The sequence below is a fragment of the Grosmannia clavigera genome, assembly GCF_000143105.1.
Source record: "Grosmannia clavigera kw1407 unplaced genomic scaffold GCSC_140, whole genome shotgun sequence".
NCBI lineage: Eukaryota > Fungi > Ascomycota > Sordariomycetes > Ophiostomatales > Ophiostomataceae > Leptographium > Leptographium clavigerum.
In genome coordinates, this window is record NW_014040801.1 from 1,119,591 (window position 1) to 1,136,706 (window position 17,116).

General features: G+C 53.8%; 8 protein-coding genes across 8 annotated transcripts; 3 read left to right on the plus strand and 5 right to left on the minus strand.

Moving 5' to 3' along the window:
* Window positions 1-127: 127 nt before the first annotated feature.
* Window positions 128-897, plus strand: CMQ_739 (uncharacterized protein; the record flags this gene model as incomplete). The annotated part of the gene is made up of 2 exons (XM_014317818.1): window positions 128-169; window positions 271-897. The coding sequence occupies 2 exons, from the start codon at window positions 128-130 to the stop codon at window positions 895-897; spliced, it is 669 nt and encodes a 222-aa protein (XP_014173293.1).
* A 292-nt stretch (window positions 898-1,189) lies between these two features.
* On the minus strand, window positions 1,190-2,970 carry CMQ_1012 (farnesyltransferase alpha subunit ram2; the record flags this gene model as incomplete). Its single annotated transcript, XM_014318091.1, has 3 exons — window positions 1,190-2,133; window positions 2,198-2,866; window positions 2,925-2,970. 3 exons carry the CDS (start codon window positions 2,968-2,970, stop codon window positions 1,190-1,192), a joined length of 1,659 nt encoding a protein of 552 aa, XP_014173566.1.
* Window positions 2,971-3,536: 566 nt separating this feature from the next.
* On the minus strand, window positions 3,537-5,092 carry CMQ_974 (mevalonate kinase; the record flags this gene model as incomplete). Its single annotated transcript, XM_014318053.1, has 2 exons — window positions 3,537-4,937; window positions 5,006-5,092. The coding sequence occupies 2 exons, from the start codon at window positions 5,090-5,092 to the stop codon at window positions 3,537-3,539; spliced, it is 1,488 nt and encodes a 495-aa protein (XP_014173528.1).
* A 1,807-nt stretch (window positions 5,093-6,899) lies between these two features.
* CMQ_1067 (60S ribosomal protein) lies at window positions 6,900-7,368 on the minus strand (the record flags this gene model as incomplete). The annotated part of the gene is made up of 4 exons (XM_014318146.1): window positions 6,900-6,946; window positions 7,039-7,167; window positions 7,242-7,275; window positions 7,339-7,368. The coding sequence occupies 4 exons, from the start codon at window positions 7,366-7,368 to the stop codon at window positions 6,900-6,902; spliced, it is 240 nt and encodes a 79-aa protein (XP_014173621.1).
* A 3,463-nt stretch (window positions 7,369-10,831) lies between these two features.
* On the plus strand, window positions 10,832-12,447 carry CMQ_934 (salicylaldehyde dehydrogenase; the record flags this gene model as incomplete). Its single annotated transcript, XM_014318013.1, has 4 exons — window positions 10,832-11,322; window positions 11,390-11,783; window positions 11,860-11,964; window positions 12,016-12,447. 4 exons carry the CDS (start codon window positions 10,832-10,834, stop codon window positions 12,445-12,447), a joined length of 1,422 nt encoding a protein of 473 aa, XP_014173488.1.
* Window positions 12,448-12,496: 49 nt separating this feature from the next.
* CMQ_453 (histidinol dehydrogenase) lies at window positions 12,497-13,907 on the minus strand (the record flags this gene model as incomplete). The annotated part of the gene is made up of 3 exons (XM_014317532.1): window positions 12,497-12,742; window positions 12,794-13,493; window positions 13,543-13,907. The coding sequence occupies 3 exons, from the start codon at window positions 13,905-13,907 to the stop codon at window positions 12,497-12,499; spliced, it is 1,311 nt and encodes a 436-aa protein (XP_014173007.1).
* Window positions 13,908-14,282: 375 nt separating this feature from the next.
* On the minus strand, window positions 14,283-15,098 carry CMQ_1228 (short chain dehydrogenase reductase; the record flags this gene model as incomplete). Its single annotated transcript, XM_014318307.1, has 1 exon — window positions 14,283-15,098. The coding sequence occupies one exon, from the start codon at window positions 15,096-15,098 to the stop codon at window positions 14,283-14,285; it is 816 nt and encodes a 271-aa protein (XP_014173782.1).
* Window positions 15,099-15,535: 437 nt separating this feature from the next.
* Window positions 15,536-17,093, plus strand: CMQ_433 (oxidoreductase; the record flags this gene model as incomplete). The annotated part of the gene is made up of 4 exons (XM_014317512.1): window positions 15,536-15,997; window positions 16,053-16,176; window positions 16,236-16,357; window positions 16,416-17,093. 4 exons carry the CDS (start codon window positions 15,536-15,538, stop codon window positions 17,091-17,093), a joined length of 1,386 nt encoding a protein of 461 aa, XP_014172987.1.
* Between the last annotated feature and the right edge of the window lie 23 nt (window positions 17,094-17,116).

Consider the following 17,116-nt stretch of genomic DNA (forward strand, 5'->3'; position numbering starts at 1 on the left):
CTTCACCGGCCGCCTCCTCGGGCAACGGCCAGCCGACTTGCTAAAGCCGGGCTTCTCTCTCCCTCTCTCTCCGTGCTACTCTTCCAGCTTCGTCGCCGTTCTGCACCGGCGCATCTTCGACCTCGAAATGTCCGCCGCCGCCGCCGCCGCCGCCGCCGAAGAGCTCGAAGTTAAAATATCAACAGAGGGTACCGTCCATCCGACACTGCCCAGCCGTTTCGCTTTCGTCCTGTCCTCTTCACCTCTTGCTGACCCTCTCTAGCTGCCCAGAGCTTCATCGAGTGGTTCTATTCCTTTGTCAGCGACCGCAAGCCCCTAGCCGCCTTTTACGTCAACAGCAATGCCAAATATGCTGCCGTCGGCCTCGCCGCCGACATCTCCATCAACGGCCTCGTCTGTCCCACACCGGCCGACTTTGAGGCCCTCCTAGAGACCCAGGCAACGGGAAAGAGTGCCGGCGCCGCCACCAATGGCGTTGGCAGCAGCAATGGAGCCACGGCCAACGGTGGTGCCTTCAAGCCAAACAATGCATCCTCCTCCACTCCCATCTCCCAGCGCGTCCGCTACGATGTCGACAGCTTCGACGTCCACGTCCTCAACCCCCAGTTTCGCCTCGCCTGTCCGGACCAGCTGTTACAGCGGCTGATTCCCACCGGTCCCAGCGGCAGCAGCGGAACCGCCAGCAGTAGCATCGCACAGCTGCAGCAGAAAATGGCCTCGCTCCTTGTCCAGGTCACCGGTCACGTCGTCTACGGCGGCGGAAAGGACGCTGTAAGAGGACCGTTCACCGAGGTGCTCGTGCTCGTCCCCAACTGGGATGTGCTCATTGCTGGAGCCAGGGCACCGCGTGGCCTGCGCAGCCATCTGATTCTCAGCCAGAACTTCCGTGCGCTGTGACCGCCAGACCGATCGCGAGGCGAGTTTCGAGAGGGATCAAAACAGGGGTGTACATATGCAATTATCGGGTTTAGCAGATCATAGAGGAAAGCCAGCCCTCTGCTTGGCGTTTTTGTTCTTGTGGACAAGGGGAACCACCAGAACCGGGTATTGGGAGTCTTGCCTTAGGATCTTACACAGAAGCCAACAAAAGTTGGAATGCAAAGGATACAGATAATATTGACTGTTACGTTCTACGTGAACCTGGCAAAACCCAAGTCACGTGTGTTGATACTTATGTACTCCGTACCCCCTATGCCGTTTTGCCTGCACCGTGCTTCAGCTGCTCTCGCTGGTACTCCCAATAGCCAGCCCGGATGGGGTCCCATTTATTGGCCAGGCGCTCTAGGTAGAGGTCGGCTAGCGGTATGTCGCCCTTTTCTCCATAAATCGTTGCCAACACGTCCATCGCATGCGTGCTCTTGACAACCTCCTCGTCGCCTTGGCCGATTTTCCCCACAAACTGCGACGCAAAATCCTCGATCGATCCCAGCGGCCGGTTGCCCTTGGACAGCACGCCCTTGAGGTAGTTCCACGGGCTCTCGTTCTGCGGCGCCTTATGAATGCTGTCCTTGGCATAACGGATCTCTCGCTCGATTATCGCCTCCGGCACCGCCGGGTCGTGACCGATGTTAAGCTTGCCCAGCGATGTCTCCAAGCCGTCGCCATCTTCGCCCGTCGACGCTGCATCTTCCGGCGTAGAGTTTGCAGGGTCCGAAAAGACAAGGAAGAAGCGATGTGACCAGGCCGAGTTGTTGCGCACGTCCTGTCGGATAAAGGCCTCTGTGGCAATCCGCTCGTCTGCGGTCCAGTACGCAAGCTTGCGCACGAGATAGTGCCGGTACGACCAAACGTGATAGTTCTTCGTGTCTTCCGCCAGAATCATCGTGAGGAAGTCGACCTCACTGCGGGCAAAGGCAGCCACGCGCTCCGGTGAGTCAGCAATCTGCGAGTAGTGGAGCTCCGCCAGCAGGTACCGGTGGTGCCAGATCTGGTAGTTCTTGAGGTTCTGCAGCGCCACTTCGTTGAGCCACTCGATCTCTCCCGTCACCGGTAGCTTCAGCGCGTTGACGACCGAAAACCGGTAGAGCCAGACGGTGTAGTGCGCCGGGTTGAGCGAGATGATAAACTCTGTCAGTCTCAGACAGCGTGGCGAGTATTCCGGCTTTGCCATGACTGCTCGCAAGTATGAGATTGCTAACAGTGCAAAAATCAGCATACGCAACACATCAATGATCCAAAACGAACAGGACAGGTGTACCTTCGCCGTAGGCTTCAGGGTATGCAATGGCTGCGAGGGCGCCCTCAGGCTCGACAATCGCAACGGGCTCGACGTCGTCCCATTCTGGGTCTTGCGCGTAGGACCCGCCGGTTCGCTGTCCGTATAGCTCCATTTGCAGTTTTGCAATCTCGGCACGCCGCTGCTTCTCTGCTTGTATGTCCTCTGGCGTGATGTCGGAACTTGACGTGTTTCGCTTGGCAAGAAATGCACAGTGAGAGACCCCGAGTATAGTCAGACGCACACGGCGGGCAGTGCGCTCGCGGAAATCGTCGAGGCTGTAGGTGCCCACGTCGCGACCGGATCGGTCACGGCCCCAGACAGAAGGAGGACCACTTGGGGGCGGGCCTGACGTAGTGTCAGGTGGGGGGGCTTTCTTAAGAGCACGAAGCGGCAGACTGGCCTCGTTTGCGTGTCGCCAGAGTTCCTTTTGCGTCTTGTTGGAGAGAACGGGCCGCTTCCTCGATGCAGATGTTGCAGATGCTCCCAGATACTGTGCGGTTGCCCACGATGTACGCTCAGCCGGCGAGAGACTGCTAACCCCTGCCTTGTCTATTGACTTTGCGTACGGACGTCCCAGATAGTAGCGTTCCCGAGTCTGCTCGTTCACAGTTCGGGGCGGTTGTGGTGGTGAGACCGAAGGACCAGATGCTGTCAGGTTGTGAGTATGTGCAGAAGCAAGACAGAGGGGGACGGGAAAAACGCGTACTACTTGCTTCTTTGGCCCTCTGCGTGACCTTGGCCTTTGGTGGCATTTTATGCCGTCCACTTCTTTGTCCAAAACCTCTGATCTCGAGAGGATAATATTCTTCAATAAACCGAAAAGCCCGACAACAGCTGCAAGGGAACAACGCCCCGCTAAAACGAGGTGGGGGTAGCCCGCACTAGTTATTGCCCAGGCTGAAAACGGCACGACCTCCAACAACGATACCTCCAACATCGTGTTACCTCCAACTGCTTCACCACGTGAGTGCATTTGTGTACCCACTGCAACTTCACAACGCAGAACAATATCAACACGTATCTTTCCCAATCCGGCAATTGCGAGCCTAATGGGCAACCCCTTGCTGATTCGCATTTTTTAAGGTTAATACGAATCCTTGCTGAAAATAGAATATGGCTGACTAGATATCAACACTCACTGCAGTGCGAGACTTTTAGCATTCTGTAAGTATTACAAGATTCCCAACAGCTGTACGGACTCCGTAGTTATCTCATATTAAGAACACCCCCTCCCGACAAAGAATGCGCCACCTATTCCGTGCAAAAAAAGTTGACAAGACAAAAGTAAAGAAATGTGACTGCCCCTCAGTGCAGCTCACTACTGTCGCCAGAATTTCCAGCCTTCACGCTCCCCGGCACCGCCCTCAACGCCCACAAGCCGTTCGACACCGTCATTACCTTCTGCATTGAGAAACTTCTCCATGTCAATCTCCATGCCTCCCTCTTCGTCTTCATCCATGCCGTTCCTCAGAACCGCCGGCCAGAGAACGCCCACTCCATCACCACCTAGGGTTGTGACAAACTGTTGGTAACCTTCGTCTTTCAGTTGCTGCTCGAGCTCCAATAGTCTTTGTTCCGGTGTGCCCGGCTTCATGAGCGTGATCGAGCATCCGCCGCCACCAGCACCTGTAAGCTTTGTCCACCCGAAGCCCGCGTGATCGACGATCTCACGCACGCGCTCTAAGCGCGGGTGTGACACGCCCAGGGAGGCCAACAAGCCGTGGTTGATCGTCATCAGCTCGCCGAGCTCGCCAAGGTCCTCGAGGTCTGTCGCATCAAAGCAACTCTGGCTGCCGTCGCTGTTTGCCTCGCCCTTTGCCGCATCGTGCGAGGCGCCGTTATCTGCACTGTTTGCTTTGCTTTTCGATTCCGAGTCCTTGCTATCGGCATCGCTGCTTTCAGGTCCATGACCCCTGTCCATCAGACTAATAGCATTTCGCGCAACAGAATCCATTGCATCGAGAACATTCCCGATTAGTTCTGGGTAAGTTTTCTTCAGGCGAGCCACCTTTGCCACTTCATGTGCAGTGGACTTTGGTTGCTTCGTGTTCACAAGCAGCAGCGGGAGCTCGGGGAAGTTCCACAGTGGCTTAACCGACGGTGGTTTGCCGTAATCGGTACGCTGGAAAACAACAGCCTTTCCCTGTGTCGATACTGTGTTATCCACGCCTGATGGGTTGCCGTGGATGCACATTTCAGCCACAAAAGCCCACCGATTGATCCTCTCAACCTGCAGCCGCGCTTCTTCTGATGGTTGGTCAGGATGGGGCCCAGACAATGTACGCAGCTGCAGCAGCAGGGCTGTCGCCATGCACACGGCAATGGATCCGCTGCTACCGAGTCCTGCACCTATGGGAATCGTCGACCGTAGAGTGTAGATGCAACCGGGAAACTTTTGTGACCCGAGCGATAAGAACAGGTAGAGGAACGACAAGGCTGATGATTGATGCACCTTACGCTCGTGCTCGGACTTGGAAGGCGACACGTTGGCAAGGTGTGGCTGGAGAGCGTCGAGAAGATCCGGGTCGAGAGTCGTCACAAGATCATAGTAGAACTTCTTTTTTCCGGGCGTTGAGAAGATCTCCCACGGCAGCTCGTCAATGTTCCAGGTATGCGCCATGTCGACATCGGGAAATCGAAGAGTCAGAGTCCGCTTCGACTTTGACAAGGTAGTAACGAGCAGGTACGATCGAAGTGCTATTGCCGCCGCAATGGAAGCCTAGATATATGGACTTCTATTAGCTCTAAAAACGCAATGAGAACTGCAAATGGGCAAGAGAAGCCGACCTTGCCGTACACAACCGAGTGCTCTCCAAAGACAATCACTTTGCCTGGGGCCGAGACCATAAACGCGGGCATCATAGGGCTTGACATTTTGCGGACACTCCTTCTGCGCTGTTTGTCATTCTCGTCTGCAATAATTGCAGTTGAGGCATTAGATGACATGGTGATTTTAAGCCCAACAACGTCCCGACTGAGTCCATGAATGCCGGTCGTCATTGGTTCGTCTCTTGTCGGATTCAACAGTTTGCAACAGTGGAGACTCCTGCCAGTATCATTCGAGGTGCGGAGGAAAGTTAAACAGTGTACGGAGTAGTAGTAAGAGGGCGAGAGATATATGCAAGTCCTTTGCTAGGACGATGAGACACGCGACTGGAACGGATTGGTCGTAGGAACGTAAAAAGAACAATGGCAGTAACCCAGCGTGAAGCTTTTCGATTCTTATCGGTTGGTGGCAGGGGTCCTGTGCAAAAGAGTAAGCTCCGTTCTCAGGTCAAGGTCCAAAAAGAGTCAAGGTACCTGGCGATCCAAGACATGACTGACAATAGCAAACTTGAGCGGGATACCGCGGGAAAACAGGACAATTGGCAAGGCACAGAGGAGGAAAGAAAAGTTCGAAAAGAAGCCTTTCGATTGAGTCCAGCAAGAGTCAGGGATCCCATGATACGTACAAAGTCGGCTACGCACCCCAAAAATCCAGTAAGTTCCCTGTGTGAATACCGGAAGGAGCTAACCCCCTCGACTAGGGCCCCTTTATTGATTTGCTGGCCTGATGGCCCAAGTTTATTGCCTACGTCGTAGCTTTCCCCCGCCCCAACTGCAATCTTAAATCCGGCAGGTACTGCGTCATGCGCCTGGAAAGCTGTGCGCTTGCTATTACGGTGAGCATTGGCTGGTCCGGCAGTCGGTAGCTTCCACCTAGCCTTTTCCAATCATTTTTGCGAAGACGACCTGTTCAGCTGAAATCAACTCCGTATTACGGAACACTGCAATCCCTGCTAGCACCACCAACTCGCTGCTGCCTTGCCTGACAAACAAAGCTTTCATTTGAATGGTTGCCCCATCTCGGAACAGGCCGGCAGTTGCAGCGCCCGACAACTAGGTTTTCCCCGCACAGTAAGGCATACTGCTGTACCTTACATGTTGTCTGAACATTGTAGCCAACAACAGGCTGTGCGGAATTGCTGTTGCAGCGAATCAAACACAGCATAGTACTCAGTACATTGTATGGTTGCAATGCCGAGTACGGAGTATTTCGTACAGTATTTGCACGGTCCTTTCTTCTTTGTCAGCTTACCATCTAAGACAGTCCTCACTGTCCCTTGTGGTCTACTCGTACTCGTACTCGTACTACGAGTATGTAAGTTGGGGTTCTCCCTACGCGCACGTTGCGATCGGTCGAACCGTGGCCACAGATTCCCTTTGTGTCAGTTGGTGCTCGAAAATAACTCGTGGAAGTTGAGTTTATTTGGTCTCATATGCTGCAGGGGACGATGTCATTGACACCGAACGCGCCGACGGGGGAAATGGGAATTAGACAAGTATATGGACAGTTGTCAAGGTCGATATTCCAAGATATCGTGCGAGATCAATGCAGCCGTGCGGAGTCAAAATGTAACAGTGACACGTAGAAGAGGCAGACAAGTTGTAGAGTATAATGTTCAATTCTGCTGCATAGAAGATGCCATGTTTCTCTCTCGCAGCAATGCGCCAGTGTGTGAGCTCCGAGAAATGGATATTTGCGGCCAGACCCAGTAAACAGTAATAAAGCCCATGGTCGCACTTTCTCTGAGCATTTTCAAAAGCGGAATCCGGAGCATTGAGCTCAATACAAGAATTTCTGTTTTCGAATTTTTTAACCTTTCCCGTTTTCTATTGGATTATGTCGTGGCGCTCCTATCTATGCCGTCTTCTTCTCCTTCTTGGTGACCTCGGTCAACGTCAGGGCTGATACGTTAGCTAGTAAAATAATAATAAGGAGAAACAGAGTTGGGAGACCCAAAGCAGTTCTCTCTGTTCAAATTATGCTGTAAACGTACTCGGCGGGAGGCTCTGCTTGAGCTTGTCGGCCTTGTCGGAGTCCTTAAGCACCAGGGTGTAAAGGTGACGCTTGCACCGGACCTTGAACTTGGTCACGTTGGTCTTCTTGCTCTTCTTGATCCGAGCAGCTGATGGTTTGTTAGATTCGAAATTCCAAGGTGTCTCGAAGACGCGGGTGTTGTTGGCTTTCAGCGCAACTTACAGGACGCATCCTCACGCCGGCAGATCTCAATGAACTAAAGACGAAAAAAGTCAGAATCACCACTGGTATAAATAGGAGCGCGTAGCTAGTAACACACCTGCTTGATGTCTCCGACTTCCCGCGGCATTTTGGCTGATTTTGAAGGGGTAGTGATGGTATTTGGAAGGGGTTGAAAAGAGGCAAGTATCGTCGGTCTTCGTGAAGTCTGTCGTGGGGTAGACAATTTCTCGACGTCTTTTTTGCACCTTCACCTATTTTTTTTTTAATAAAACGAAAATTGTGTGTTGTGGGTTTGCACGTGCTAGCGTCCTGGTTTTATGACTTGCTTATGTAAGCAGAAAGCCACACTCAAGTCCAAAACGCCACAAAAATATTTTGGGACTAAGTGGCTGCCTGGGAATGGAACAAGTGGCGAATCGAATGATCAACAGTCTCATAAAAACGTACCCCAATGAAGATTCGTGAATTTGCAACGGTGACCTGTAATAACGAATTAACAAATCACCAGCGATTATTGTCGTCCATATTGACAATGCCTACAAAACTCGACCATGCAATGAAGTCCAAGGTATGTGTGTGTGCCGCCCATTTGTAATCATGTACGACGTTGGTGGCCTTAGACTTACATCTCAACCTTCAGAACCTGCTCTTGGGTGAGTTTGGTAGCATGAATAGCACGTATATTTTTCTGACCTTGTTTTTTTATTCAAGCTTTCACAGGTGTTGTAACCGGTGTCGCAGCTTGGGCTATCTTGGGCGGCGATATGTTTCCTGCACAAGCAGATCCAACGGGCTCCCCTGAGACTTGGACACACGAGGAGCTAAGAAGGTGGCTGGCGGCAGTAGGTGCCCATACCCGCCAAACTTGAATTAGAATTCGCTGACTGGCATCGCCTCTAGCGAAACCTGCACCCACAAGATAATGAATCCACTGGACAGTTATTGGAGCGCGTGAAAGTGAATATGCGTATTCCAAGGACGTAATTTAAGGCGGTGATTCTACCAAACACTTTAACTACATACGAAGTACTACTGCGAAATTTGATAAAATGAGCTGCATGTTGTCCATATTCTTCTGTTTGATTTTTTCAGCGTTATGGTAGATCTTATGTACTGTGAGAACTGATGGTACTTTTCTCTTCGTCTTTTCTCGGCATCGTATCTCTCTATACTTGTGAACACTCACGAGAATGACATTTGCAAGCAGCTTTGGTGAGTCTACGAATGGTTTTTAAGATGCTACGGTTGCCCTGTCTATTAACCGGAACTGAGGTATACTCTGAGTTTCAAGAACGCTTAATATTGTTTCTGCTTGTTTTCCCCATCGATAACGCGTAATCTATTTGTCAAAATGAAGCCGATGCCGATCACTGTTTCCTACAGAATGACCAGGATACTGATATTTCCGCACTTGAATCTACGGAAGTGCAAAAAAAAAACCAGGAGAGGAGAAGAGGGAACGGTGGTAGACAACGGAAAATAGGAGAAAGATTCACGATGATCAGCAGAGACGTTTGTGCCTTCCTGTGACGAAAGTCCGTGTACAGGAGTCTTTTCGCCTTTAACGTCCCTGAATGATAATCATGGGAATTCACTGGCAGACAGAGCGTAGCTTCCATAGAGTTCAGTGCTAAGGATCTCCCAAATCAAATGGCGCCTGCAAGTCACCACGCAAATAGATTTAGAAAACTTCAACACATCACTGATGTAGCGTAGCCTCGTAGTAACTAGAGGCTTCAGGTATTTTCTAGTGATGCTGCATACTTGCTTTCGTAGACGTTACTCTCAATACTACAGTGCTATGCTTCGATAGTTTAAGCTGTTTCCTAGAACCCCTATCTAAAGAAGCTGCGTTTCCCACTGACGTCATCTCCCTGGAGGCAAGATTCACCCTCCATTGCACTGTATACGAGCCTGGTAGGAGGATTGATCTGGTGTTTTGATCGTGGGAAGTATCTGCGTTTGGCAGGCACCTCGGGAGTTCATAGCAAGCAAATATATATTGCTCTCTTCGCTGACAATCGTTCCCCTTAACTCTTCTTGCTCCAATTCTCATTGACCTCTGTTATTTTCTCCTGCTTCACCGTCGACCTTCTCGTTACACCATTTGAAGTATTTTTCCGTCAAAGTCTTTATTAACCTGTCTGACGAAAGAGCATATTCACCAAGAAATATCAATAAACCTAGTTATTTCGTTGCCCGTGCCAGGCCACATAAATAACAACCGAAGAAGTCCTGCAATTCGACAAGGTTACCCGAATCCTGCGGAATTTACGTCCTCCGCTTGTCGTCATACTTTTCTGGCGATCGAGGGCCTCGGCTTGTTTTTAATATCCAGCGTCCTCATCCAAGAAATGAAACGAGGTTCTTGATCATGAGACTTGGTCTTACTGGTGAGGAGAGGTTTTTTTTTTCCTTAGATATTTCTTTCGTTCTATATCTACCAGCCTTTGGCTGACAAAAAGAAGACCTTTTCTTCTGGGTGTTCTTTTGTCATCGTCCTCGTGGCCACCGATATATGAAGGTCCGAACGGCAAGTTGCAGTCATCACTCATCTGCCTTTTATCACGTGAGTAATATTTCCTCTGTGTTTATTTTCAAGTTCAATTCTCGAAACTGATCTGATAATGCATATTGGCGTGTTTTGTCCTTTTTCGGCTCTCTCTTGTCCCTATTGTCCTATTGTACGCTTGTTATTAAGTAAGGTGTTTGATTCCACTTCCCGATCTTTTTACGTTTCCGAAGTTGTGCAACTTACTTTTGCATTGGCTGCAAGGGAATATATTCAGACAGAAACAGGCACGGTCGCTCTGAATAGTGCGTACTGGTTTTATCATCAAAGGAATGTGTTGGCTTTAGAATTGTACTGGTAATTGCATTTGCACAGGATTGCAGAAAAGCGACATGCAAAAAACCAGCACGAGCATCATCGTCGACTTTCAAAACATAATCAATCACCGCTGACAAACCTCTGATTCCAGAAGCAGAGAAGGTGTTCGACACCCACTCGATTGCGGGTTGCGGGGCGCAGTCCCAGCGCTGTGGGTGAGGAGATGGGGGACAACGGTCGTAATGTGGGGCCATCGGACTCTTCAAACCCACCGGATGCCGACGACAGTTTCCGGCTCTTAGCCACGGCATTATTATGCAGCATAATGGTGGTCAAGTGAAGGCAAGCCTAGCCACACCGGGCAGGCTAGCAGAAGAGACGCTAAATGCGACCTCAAAACGGGATCTTTGGATTCTGATATGGTGCACATGGCCCTCACGTATAAGAAGATGGCCAATTCCGTCCCTGCGACGACGTAATTGGGGGTGGACCGGTTGCTCGTGTAGGAAACCACCCACATCGCATCGCCAAGATAGAAATTTTATCATAGCTTTTCTAGCCTTGTTTGGAAGAGAAAAGTGGCTTTTTCATTATCAGACAGCCTTCCAACAGCGATCCACAGCAGCGCTCTTTCGGAGTTGAATTTTATTCAATTGGCATATCCATTTAAAAGCTTTGCGGAAGCTGACGCCAATTGAAGTACGTTGCGGACAGGATCAGACTAGTTGCGACAATATTGCACCCGTTGAAGCAGATAAAAATGAGTTCTTCGCTTGAAATGACGACCAACGACCATGCAAACAGCCATGGCAGTACGGTGCCGCTTCTCATCGACGGCAAAGATGTGCACACGGCCCAGAAGATGGCTGTTGTATCGTCTGAGCAGAAACGCACGGTGTGGAAGGCAGCAGCTGCTTCGAATGCCGACGCTCTTGCGGCGCTCGAGGCTGCCAGCCGAGCCTTCCCGGCATGGTCGGCGACAAAGCCGGCTGCTCGACGGGATATTCTCATCAGAGCAGCAGACGTCTTTGACCGGCGGGCGGAAGAGCTGAAAGGGTACATGAAGGAGGAGACGAGCGCCCATGCGGCATTTTCCGAATTCAACATCGCCACGTCGTCAGGCATTTTGCGCGATGTCGCTGGCCGGGTCAGCACTGCGCTCTGTGGCAGCTATCCTGTTTGCGATGAGCCTGGGACGCAGGCGGTGGTGGTGAAGGAGCCGTATGGGGTTGTCCTCGGCATTGCACCCTGGTAGGGAGATTCCGTTTCCCATGTGATTCTGCCCCGGCGAGGTGGACTGTCTGACAGCGTACCACAGGAATGCTCCTTACATTTTGGGGATACGATCAGTGGTGTATGCGCTCGCAGCAGGGAACACGTGCATTCTCAAGGGCAGTGAGTTTGCACCCCGTTGCTTCTGGGCCATTGGGTCTGTTTTTCGCGAAGCTGGCCTACCAGCTGGCTGTCTCAACGTGATCTTCCACCGGCCAGAAGACGCTGCCTCCATTACGGCTCAGTTGATCGAGCATGACGCTGTCAAGAAGATTAACTTCACTGGCAGCACTGCTGTGGGCAGGATCATCGCACAGACGGCAGGCCGAAATCTGAAGCCTACCCTGATGGAGCTGGGCGGCAAGAACAGCGCGATTGTGTGCGAGGATGCCGACTTGGACAGAGCGGCCCAACAATGCGCCCTGGGAACCTTTTTACATGTGAGTAACTGCTGGTGCTTGCAACGCCGCAAATGATTATACGTTGGCGGCAAGCTAATTTCGTTTTACCGCACAGGCTGGCCAGGTCTGCATGTCGACAGAGAGGATTCTGGTGCATAAGAGCGTGCTGAAGCTATTTACGGGGAAGTTCAAAAAGGCCATTGAGACGATTTTTGATAGCGTAAGTTCAGGACAAGCTGTTGCTCAAGCCGTGGGCGCAAAGAAGATCTAGGGCCTGGTGCAGGATGCACTGAGCAAAGGAGCAGAGCATGTTCATGGCACGATCCCCTCGCCAGAGGCGGGCGCCTTGGTAATCACGCCGACGGTGCTGGGAGGCGTAACAAAGGAAATGGATGTGTACTACACCGAGAGCTTTGGCCCGTGTGTCAGTCTGATTGCTGTGGACAGTGACGAGGAAGCGGTGGCGATAGCCAATGACTCCGACTACGGGCTGAGCGGAGCGGTCTTCACCAAGGACCTGAGCAAGGGGCTGTCTATGGCTGGACGGATCGAGTCGGGGGCGGTGCACATCAACAGCATGACAATACACGACGAGGCTGGGCTGCCGCATGGCGGAGTGAAGAGCAGCGGATGGGGGCGGTTCAATGCACAGGCGGGATTGGTTGAGTTTCTCAGGAGCAAGACGATCACATTTCAGATCTAAGTGTAGACAATGAACACCAAGCTATGTTCTTTCCGGAATTCTGTAAAGTTTAGTCATGCTTGATCCAGTCGTACTGGTCGCCGAGGTACAGATGAGCACGCAGGTCTCCGGAGCGGGCATGGCCCTCGAACATTTCTGTGCGGGCAGCTCGGCCACAGAGACGGCCGAGACGGCCACTGGCGTCGGGGGACCGCACTTCCTGGTAGGTGATGGTGCGCAGGAACTTGCCGACCCAGAGACCACCGGTGTACCGGGCGGCACCGCGTGTTGGCAGCACGTGATTTGTGCCAATGCACTGAAAGTGTTAGTGTGGGGGAGGACAAGCTCTGCCAGAGAGGGAGCGTACCTTGTCACCGTAGGACACGCAGGTCATGGGTCCGAGGAAGAGGGCCCCATAGTTGGTCATCTTGTCGAGGGCGTCGCGGGGCGAAGCGGTGAGGATCTGGACGTGTTCGTAGGCGAGCTCGTCAGCGGCTTTGTAAGCCTCATCGATGGAGTCGACGAGGACAACTTCGCCGAGGCGGCCCCAGGAGACGCTGGCGATAGGGGCAGTAACGAGAGTCTGAAGGAGGGCGGCGCAGTGGTCGATGGTGCGACGGCCGACCTGCTCGGACGTGGTGATGAGCACGGCTGGGCTATCAGGGCCGTGTTCGGCCTGGGAGAGCAGGTCGGTGGCGACGAGCAACGGGTCGGCTGTCTCGTCGGCCACGATGAGGATCTCAGTGGGTCCGGCAAAGAGATCGATGCCGATTTCGCCGTAGAGTTGACGCTTGGCCTCAGCCACAAAGGCGTTTCCAGGCCCGGCAAGGAAGCTGACCTTGGCCACGGTCTCGGTGCCGACAGCCATGGCGGCGACGGCCTGGATGCCGCCGAGGATAAAGATCTCGTCGGCGCCAGCGAGGTGCATGGCCGCCACGGTCGTAAACGGGATGCGGCCTTGATCCGGAGGCGTGCAGGCGACGACAGACTTGACGCCAGCAATCTTGGCCGTCAGGATGGTCATGTGGGCAGACGCGAGCAGGGGATAGCGGCCGCCGGGGATGTAGCTGTGATGTCAGTAACGAGACAAGGCAAGAACAAGACAAGTCAACTCACGCTCCCACCCTTTCGATCGGGTTGTTCCTCTGGCCCAGAAAGACGCCTGGGGCGGTCTCAAGCTCAAAGTCGGTAATGGTTCGACGCTGCGCCTCGGCAAACTGCCGCACGTTGGCCTGCACGTCCTTGATATCCTGGATCGTCTGCGCTGGCACCTGGGCTATGGCGTACTCGATCTCGGCCGGAGAGAGCCGGAACGAGGCCGGCGACCACTTGTCAAACCTTTCGCTATATAGCCGCACAGCCGCATCGCCGTCGCGACGGATCGTGTCGATGACGTCCTTGACGATGACGGGCACGTCGGGCGATGACGACGAGGTTGTAGTGGCCGTATCGATTGCTTTTTTTAGATACGTGCGTGTCATCGTGGTGTTGGTGTATTGGTGTGCTTTTTGTTGTTATATCGCCAAGTTGCAGTTGCTCTGTGGTAGCTTTGGTAGCTTGACACTAATTGGCTGGCAGTTACACACTGGACGATGCAGACTAGATATACTGTGGGCTGATATGCTACATACTTCGTACACGGCATCAGTATATGAAGTTGCCGCTTCCGATCACCGGCCGAGATGACCTCCGAACGGCACGTTTGCATCCACAGCCAGGACTTGTGCTGATTTCTAGTGTCCCTAGTCCCAATCTAGAACAGTCCAACTCCATGTTCCCCATGTTCTCCATTCCCCGGCCATCGGGACGTGGGGAAAAGACGATGGGACCCACCTTCGGATTGTGGCCCTTGGCTGTCAGTCAATAAACAGGCCGCCATTGACAAACAGGTGCTGTCCATTGACCCAGCCGGCACGCTCCTCACAGAGAAAGGCGACGGCATAGGCGATCTCCTCGGGCTTGCCCATGCGTCTGCCGGCCGGAGTGGCATCGATGGTGGGCTGCAGGATGGCCATGGCCTCCTGGCCAGCGGCAAGGAAGCCCTCGGTGGCGGTGGGCCCGGGCGAGACGGCATTGACGGTGCAGCCGTACCGGGGCGGCAGCTCCTTGGCCCAGCAGCGCGTGAACGAGTCGACCATGCCCTTGGTGCCGGCGTAGATGGTCTGCAGTGGCGGTGCGCCGCGCGAGCTGACCGAGCAGATATTGACGATGCGGCCACCGGTGGCCGGCAGGTGACCAAGTGTCTGCTGAGTCAGCAGAAATGTGCCACGTCCATTGAGGTTCACCAGCTGATCCCAGTGTTTGAGCGTGTGCTCTTCGAGCGGCAGGTTGACCGCCAGGGCCGCGTTGTTGACGAGAATGTCGATGCGGCCAAACGCGCTCGCGGCTGCTTCGGCCAGCCTCTGCGGGCCCTCGACCGTGCTCAGGTCCGCACACACGGCCAGCGACCGTGTCGGCAGTGCCTCGACTGCTGCTGTCGCAGCTGCTGCCAGCGCTGCAAACGGGTAGTTGGCCACGACATGGGCGCCGCGAGACGCCAGCTCGTGCGCAATCGCCAGCCCGATGCCGCTGCTGCTGCCCGATACCACGGCCACCTTGCCAGCGAGGGTCTGGGGCACGGGGTGCGTGCTGCTGCCAGAGGGAGGTGCTGGAGGCGATAGCGTGAACGTCATGGTGGCTGTTTGGTTGCAGTGCCTTTGCTGCTGAGAGGTTCCTCTTGATGAGACTATGTATTTCTCGTTGTTGTGTAGTTGAGTTGGGCTTGAATATACGCCTGCTTCTAGCTTCACGAACGACGACAATGTACACTGGACGACATTCAGGGCATGAATCTAGTGCTAGCTAACTCTCATCGAGTGGAATCAGGCGTCTTCATGTTGTCCTTCGTACATAGCCGTCTGATTGCCCTGCCGGAATGCGGGCCCAGAAAGCAAGGAAGCCGGGGAAGTTGGGGAAATCCAGCTGGGGTAGCTGGGGTATCTGAAGGGAATGAAGACTGGATGTGGTCCCGCAAAGCCGACATCAGTTCACCTGGTCTTTTCTGACCTTGGATAAGTGTAAGTGTGAGAGGCAGCAACAGAGGCAAGAGACAGCTGCTCTGACAACCAAAATGACATTGACACAGGCCGAAGCAAAGACAAAGCTGCCAGCCAGCTTCCCTATTATATGGAAAGGGGACACTGGCTACGAGAAGGCTCGGATTGGCCGCGTGTTCAATTACCGTCGCCCAGACCGATTCCCAGTCGCGGTGGTAGAGGCCACGGCCGAGAGCCATATTGTCGAAACGGTGCGTCTGGCTGCCAAGATGGGCTATCGTGTTTCTGCTCGTTCTGGAGGCCACAGCTGGGCCGTCTGGAGCGTGCGTGACGAAGCCATTCTGATAGATCTGGGCCGCTACCACGAGTTCTCCTTTGACACGAACACGGGCATCGCCACGGCCTCTCCCAGCACGACTGGTCGCCTGATCAACAAGCTGCTGGAGCCATACGGGCGCATCTTCCCCGGTGGACACTGCCCCGAGGTGGCCCTGGGCGGCTTTCTCTTGCAGGGAGGCATGGGATGGAACTGCAAGGTAGATGCCAGCCCCGATAGCTCTGTCTGCGAAGCACAGCTAACGACAGAACCAGAACTGGGGCTGGGCCTGCGAACGAGTCTTGGCTGTGGACATCATCACTGCTGACGGCGAGCGGCTACACTGCAACAGGAGCCAGAACATTGACCTCTACTGGGCAGCACGTGGTGCCGGGCCAGGTAAGATTGCCTCAGTGGTGGCTCCATCGGCTGATTTGTATCTTACGTTCTTCCACCAGGATTCCCCGCCATCGTGACGCGGTTCCATCTGCAGACGCTCCCCGCATTCACCCATATGCGCTCTTCTGCATACATTTACAAGAAGGAGGACTACCGTAGGGTCTTTTCGTGGATTCTCAGCGTAAGATGCATTTCACGTCACGTGACTGTTGCATGCAACTGACGACGACTCTGACCAGCTTGCGCCGACGTACGACGTGGACACGGAGATTGTCATGGTCGGGAAATACACTCCGGGACAAACAGAGGTGAATATGATGGTGCTGCTTTTGGCGTTCAAGAACAGCGAGGCGGAAGCAAGAGCGGCGCTGCAGACGGCCGAGGTTTCGGCGCCAGCCGGGCCTACAGACCGGTGGTTCTGCAAGGCGACGTCGCTGGCGCAGGAGTACGACGACCAGCAGGCGGCCAATCCAATGGGACACCGATACTGTGTGGACAACTGCTACGTAGCTGACGGGGCGGACGTGGTATCGGTGCTGGAAGACGCCTTCACGAAGCTGCCATCACGCCGCTCCTTTTCACTGTGGTATTCGATGGCGCCGGGCTCGCAACGGGACGCCGGCTCGATGGACGACATGGCCCTGTCCATGCAGACGGACCACTACTTTGCCACGTACACGATCTGGGAGGACGCGGCCGACGACGAGCTGAACTGCCGCTGGGTCAACGACACGCTGCAGGCCATCGGGCGTCATGCTGTCGGCAGCTACCTGGGCGATGCCGACTTCCAGGTGCGCCAGACACAGTTCTGGGAGGCCCAAAAGGGCCATCGGCTGATGCAGATTCGCCGCGACCGTGACCGGTTCGGCCGCAGCGGCACCAAGGGGCTGGCCAACGTGCACGAGTGGAAGCCGTAGAATACATAGAGACAATGACATGT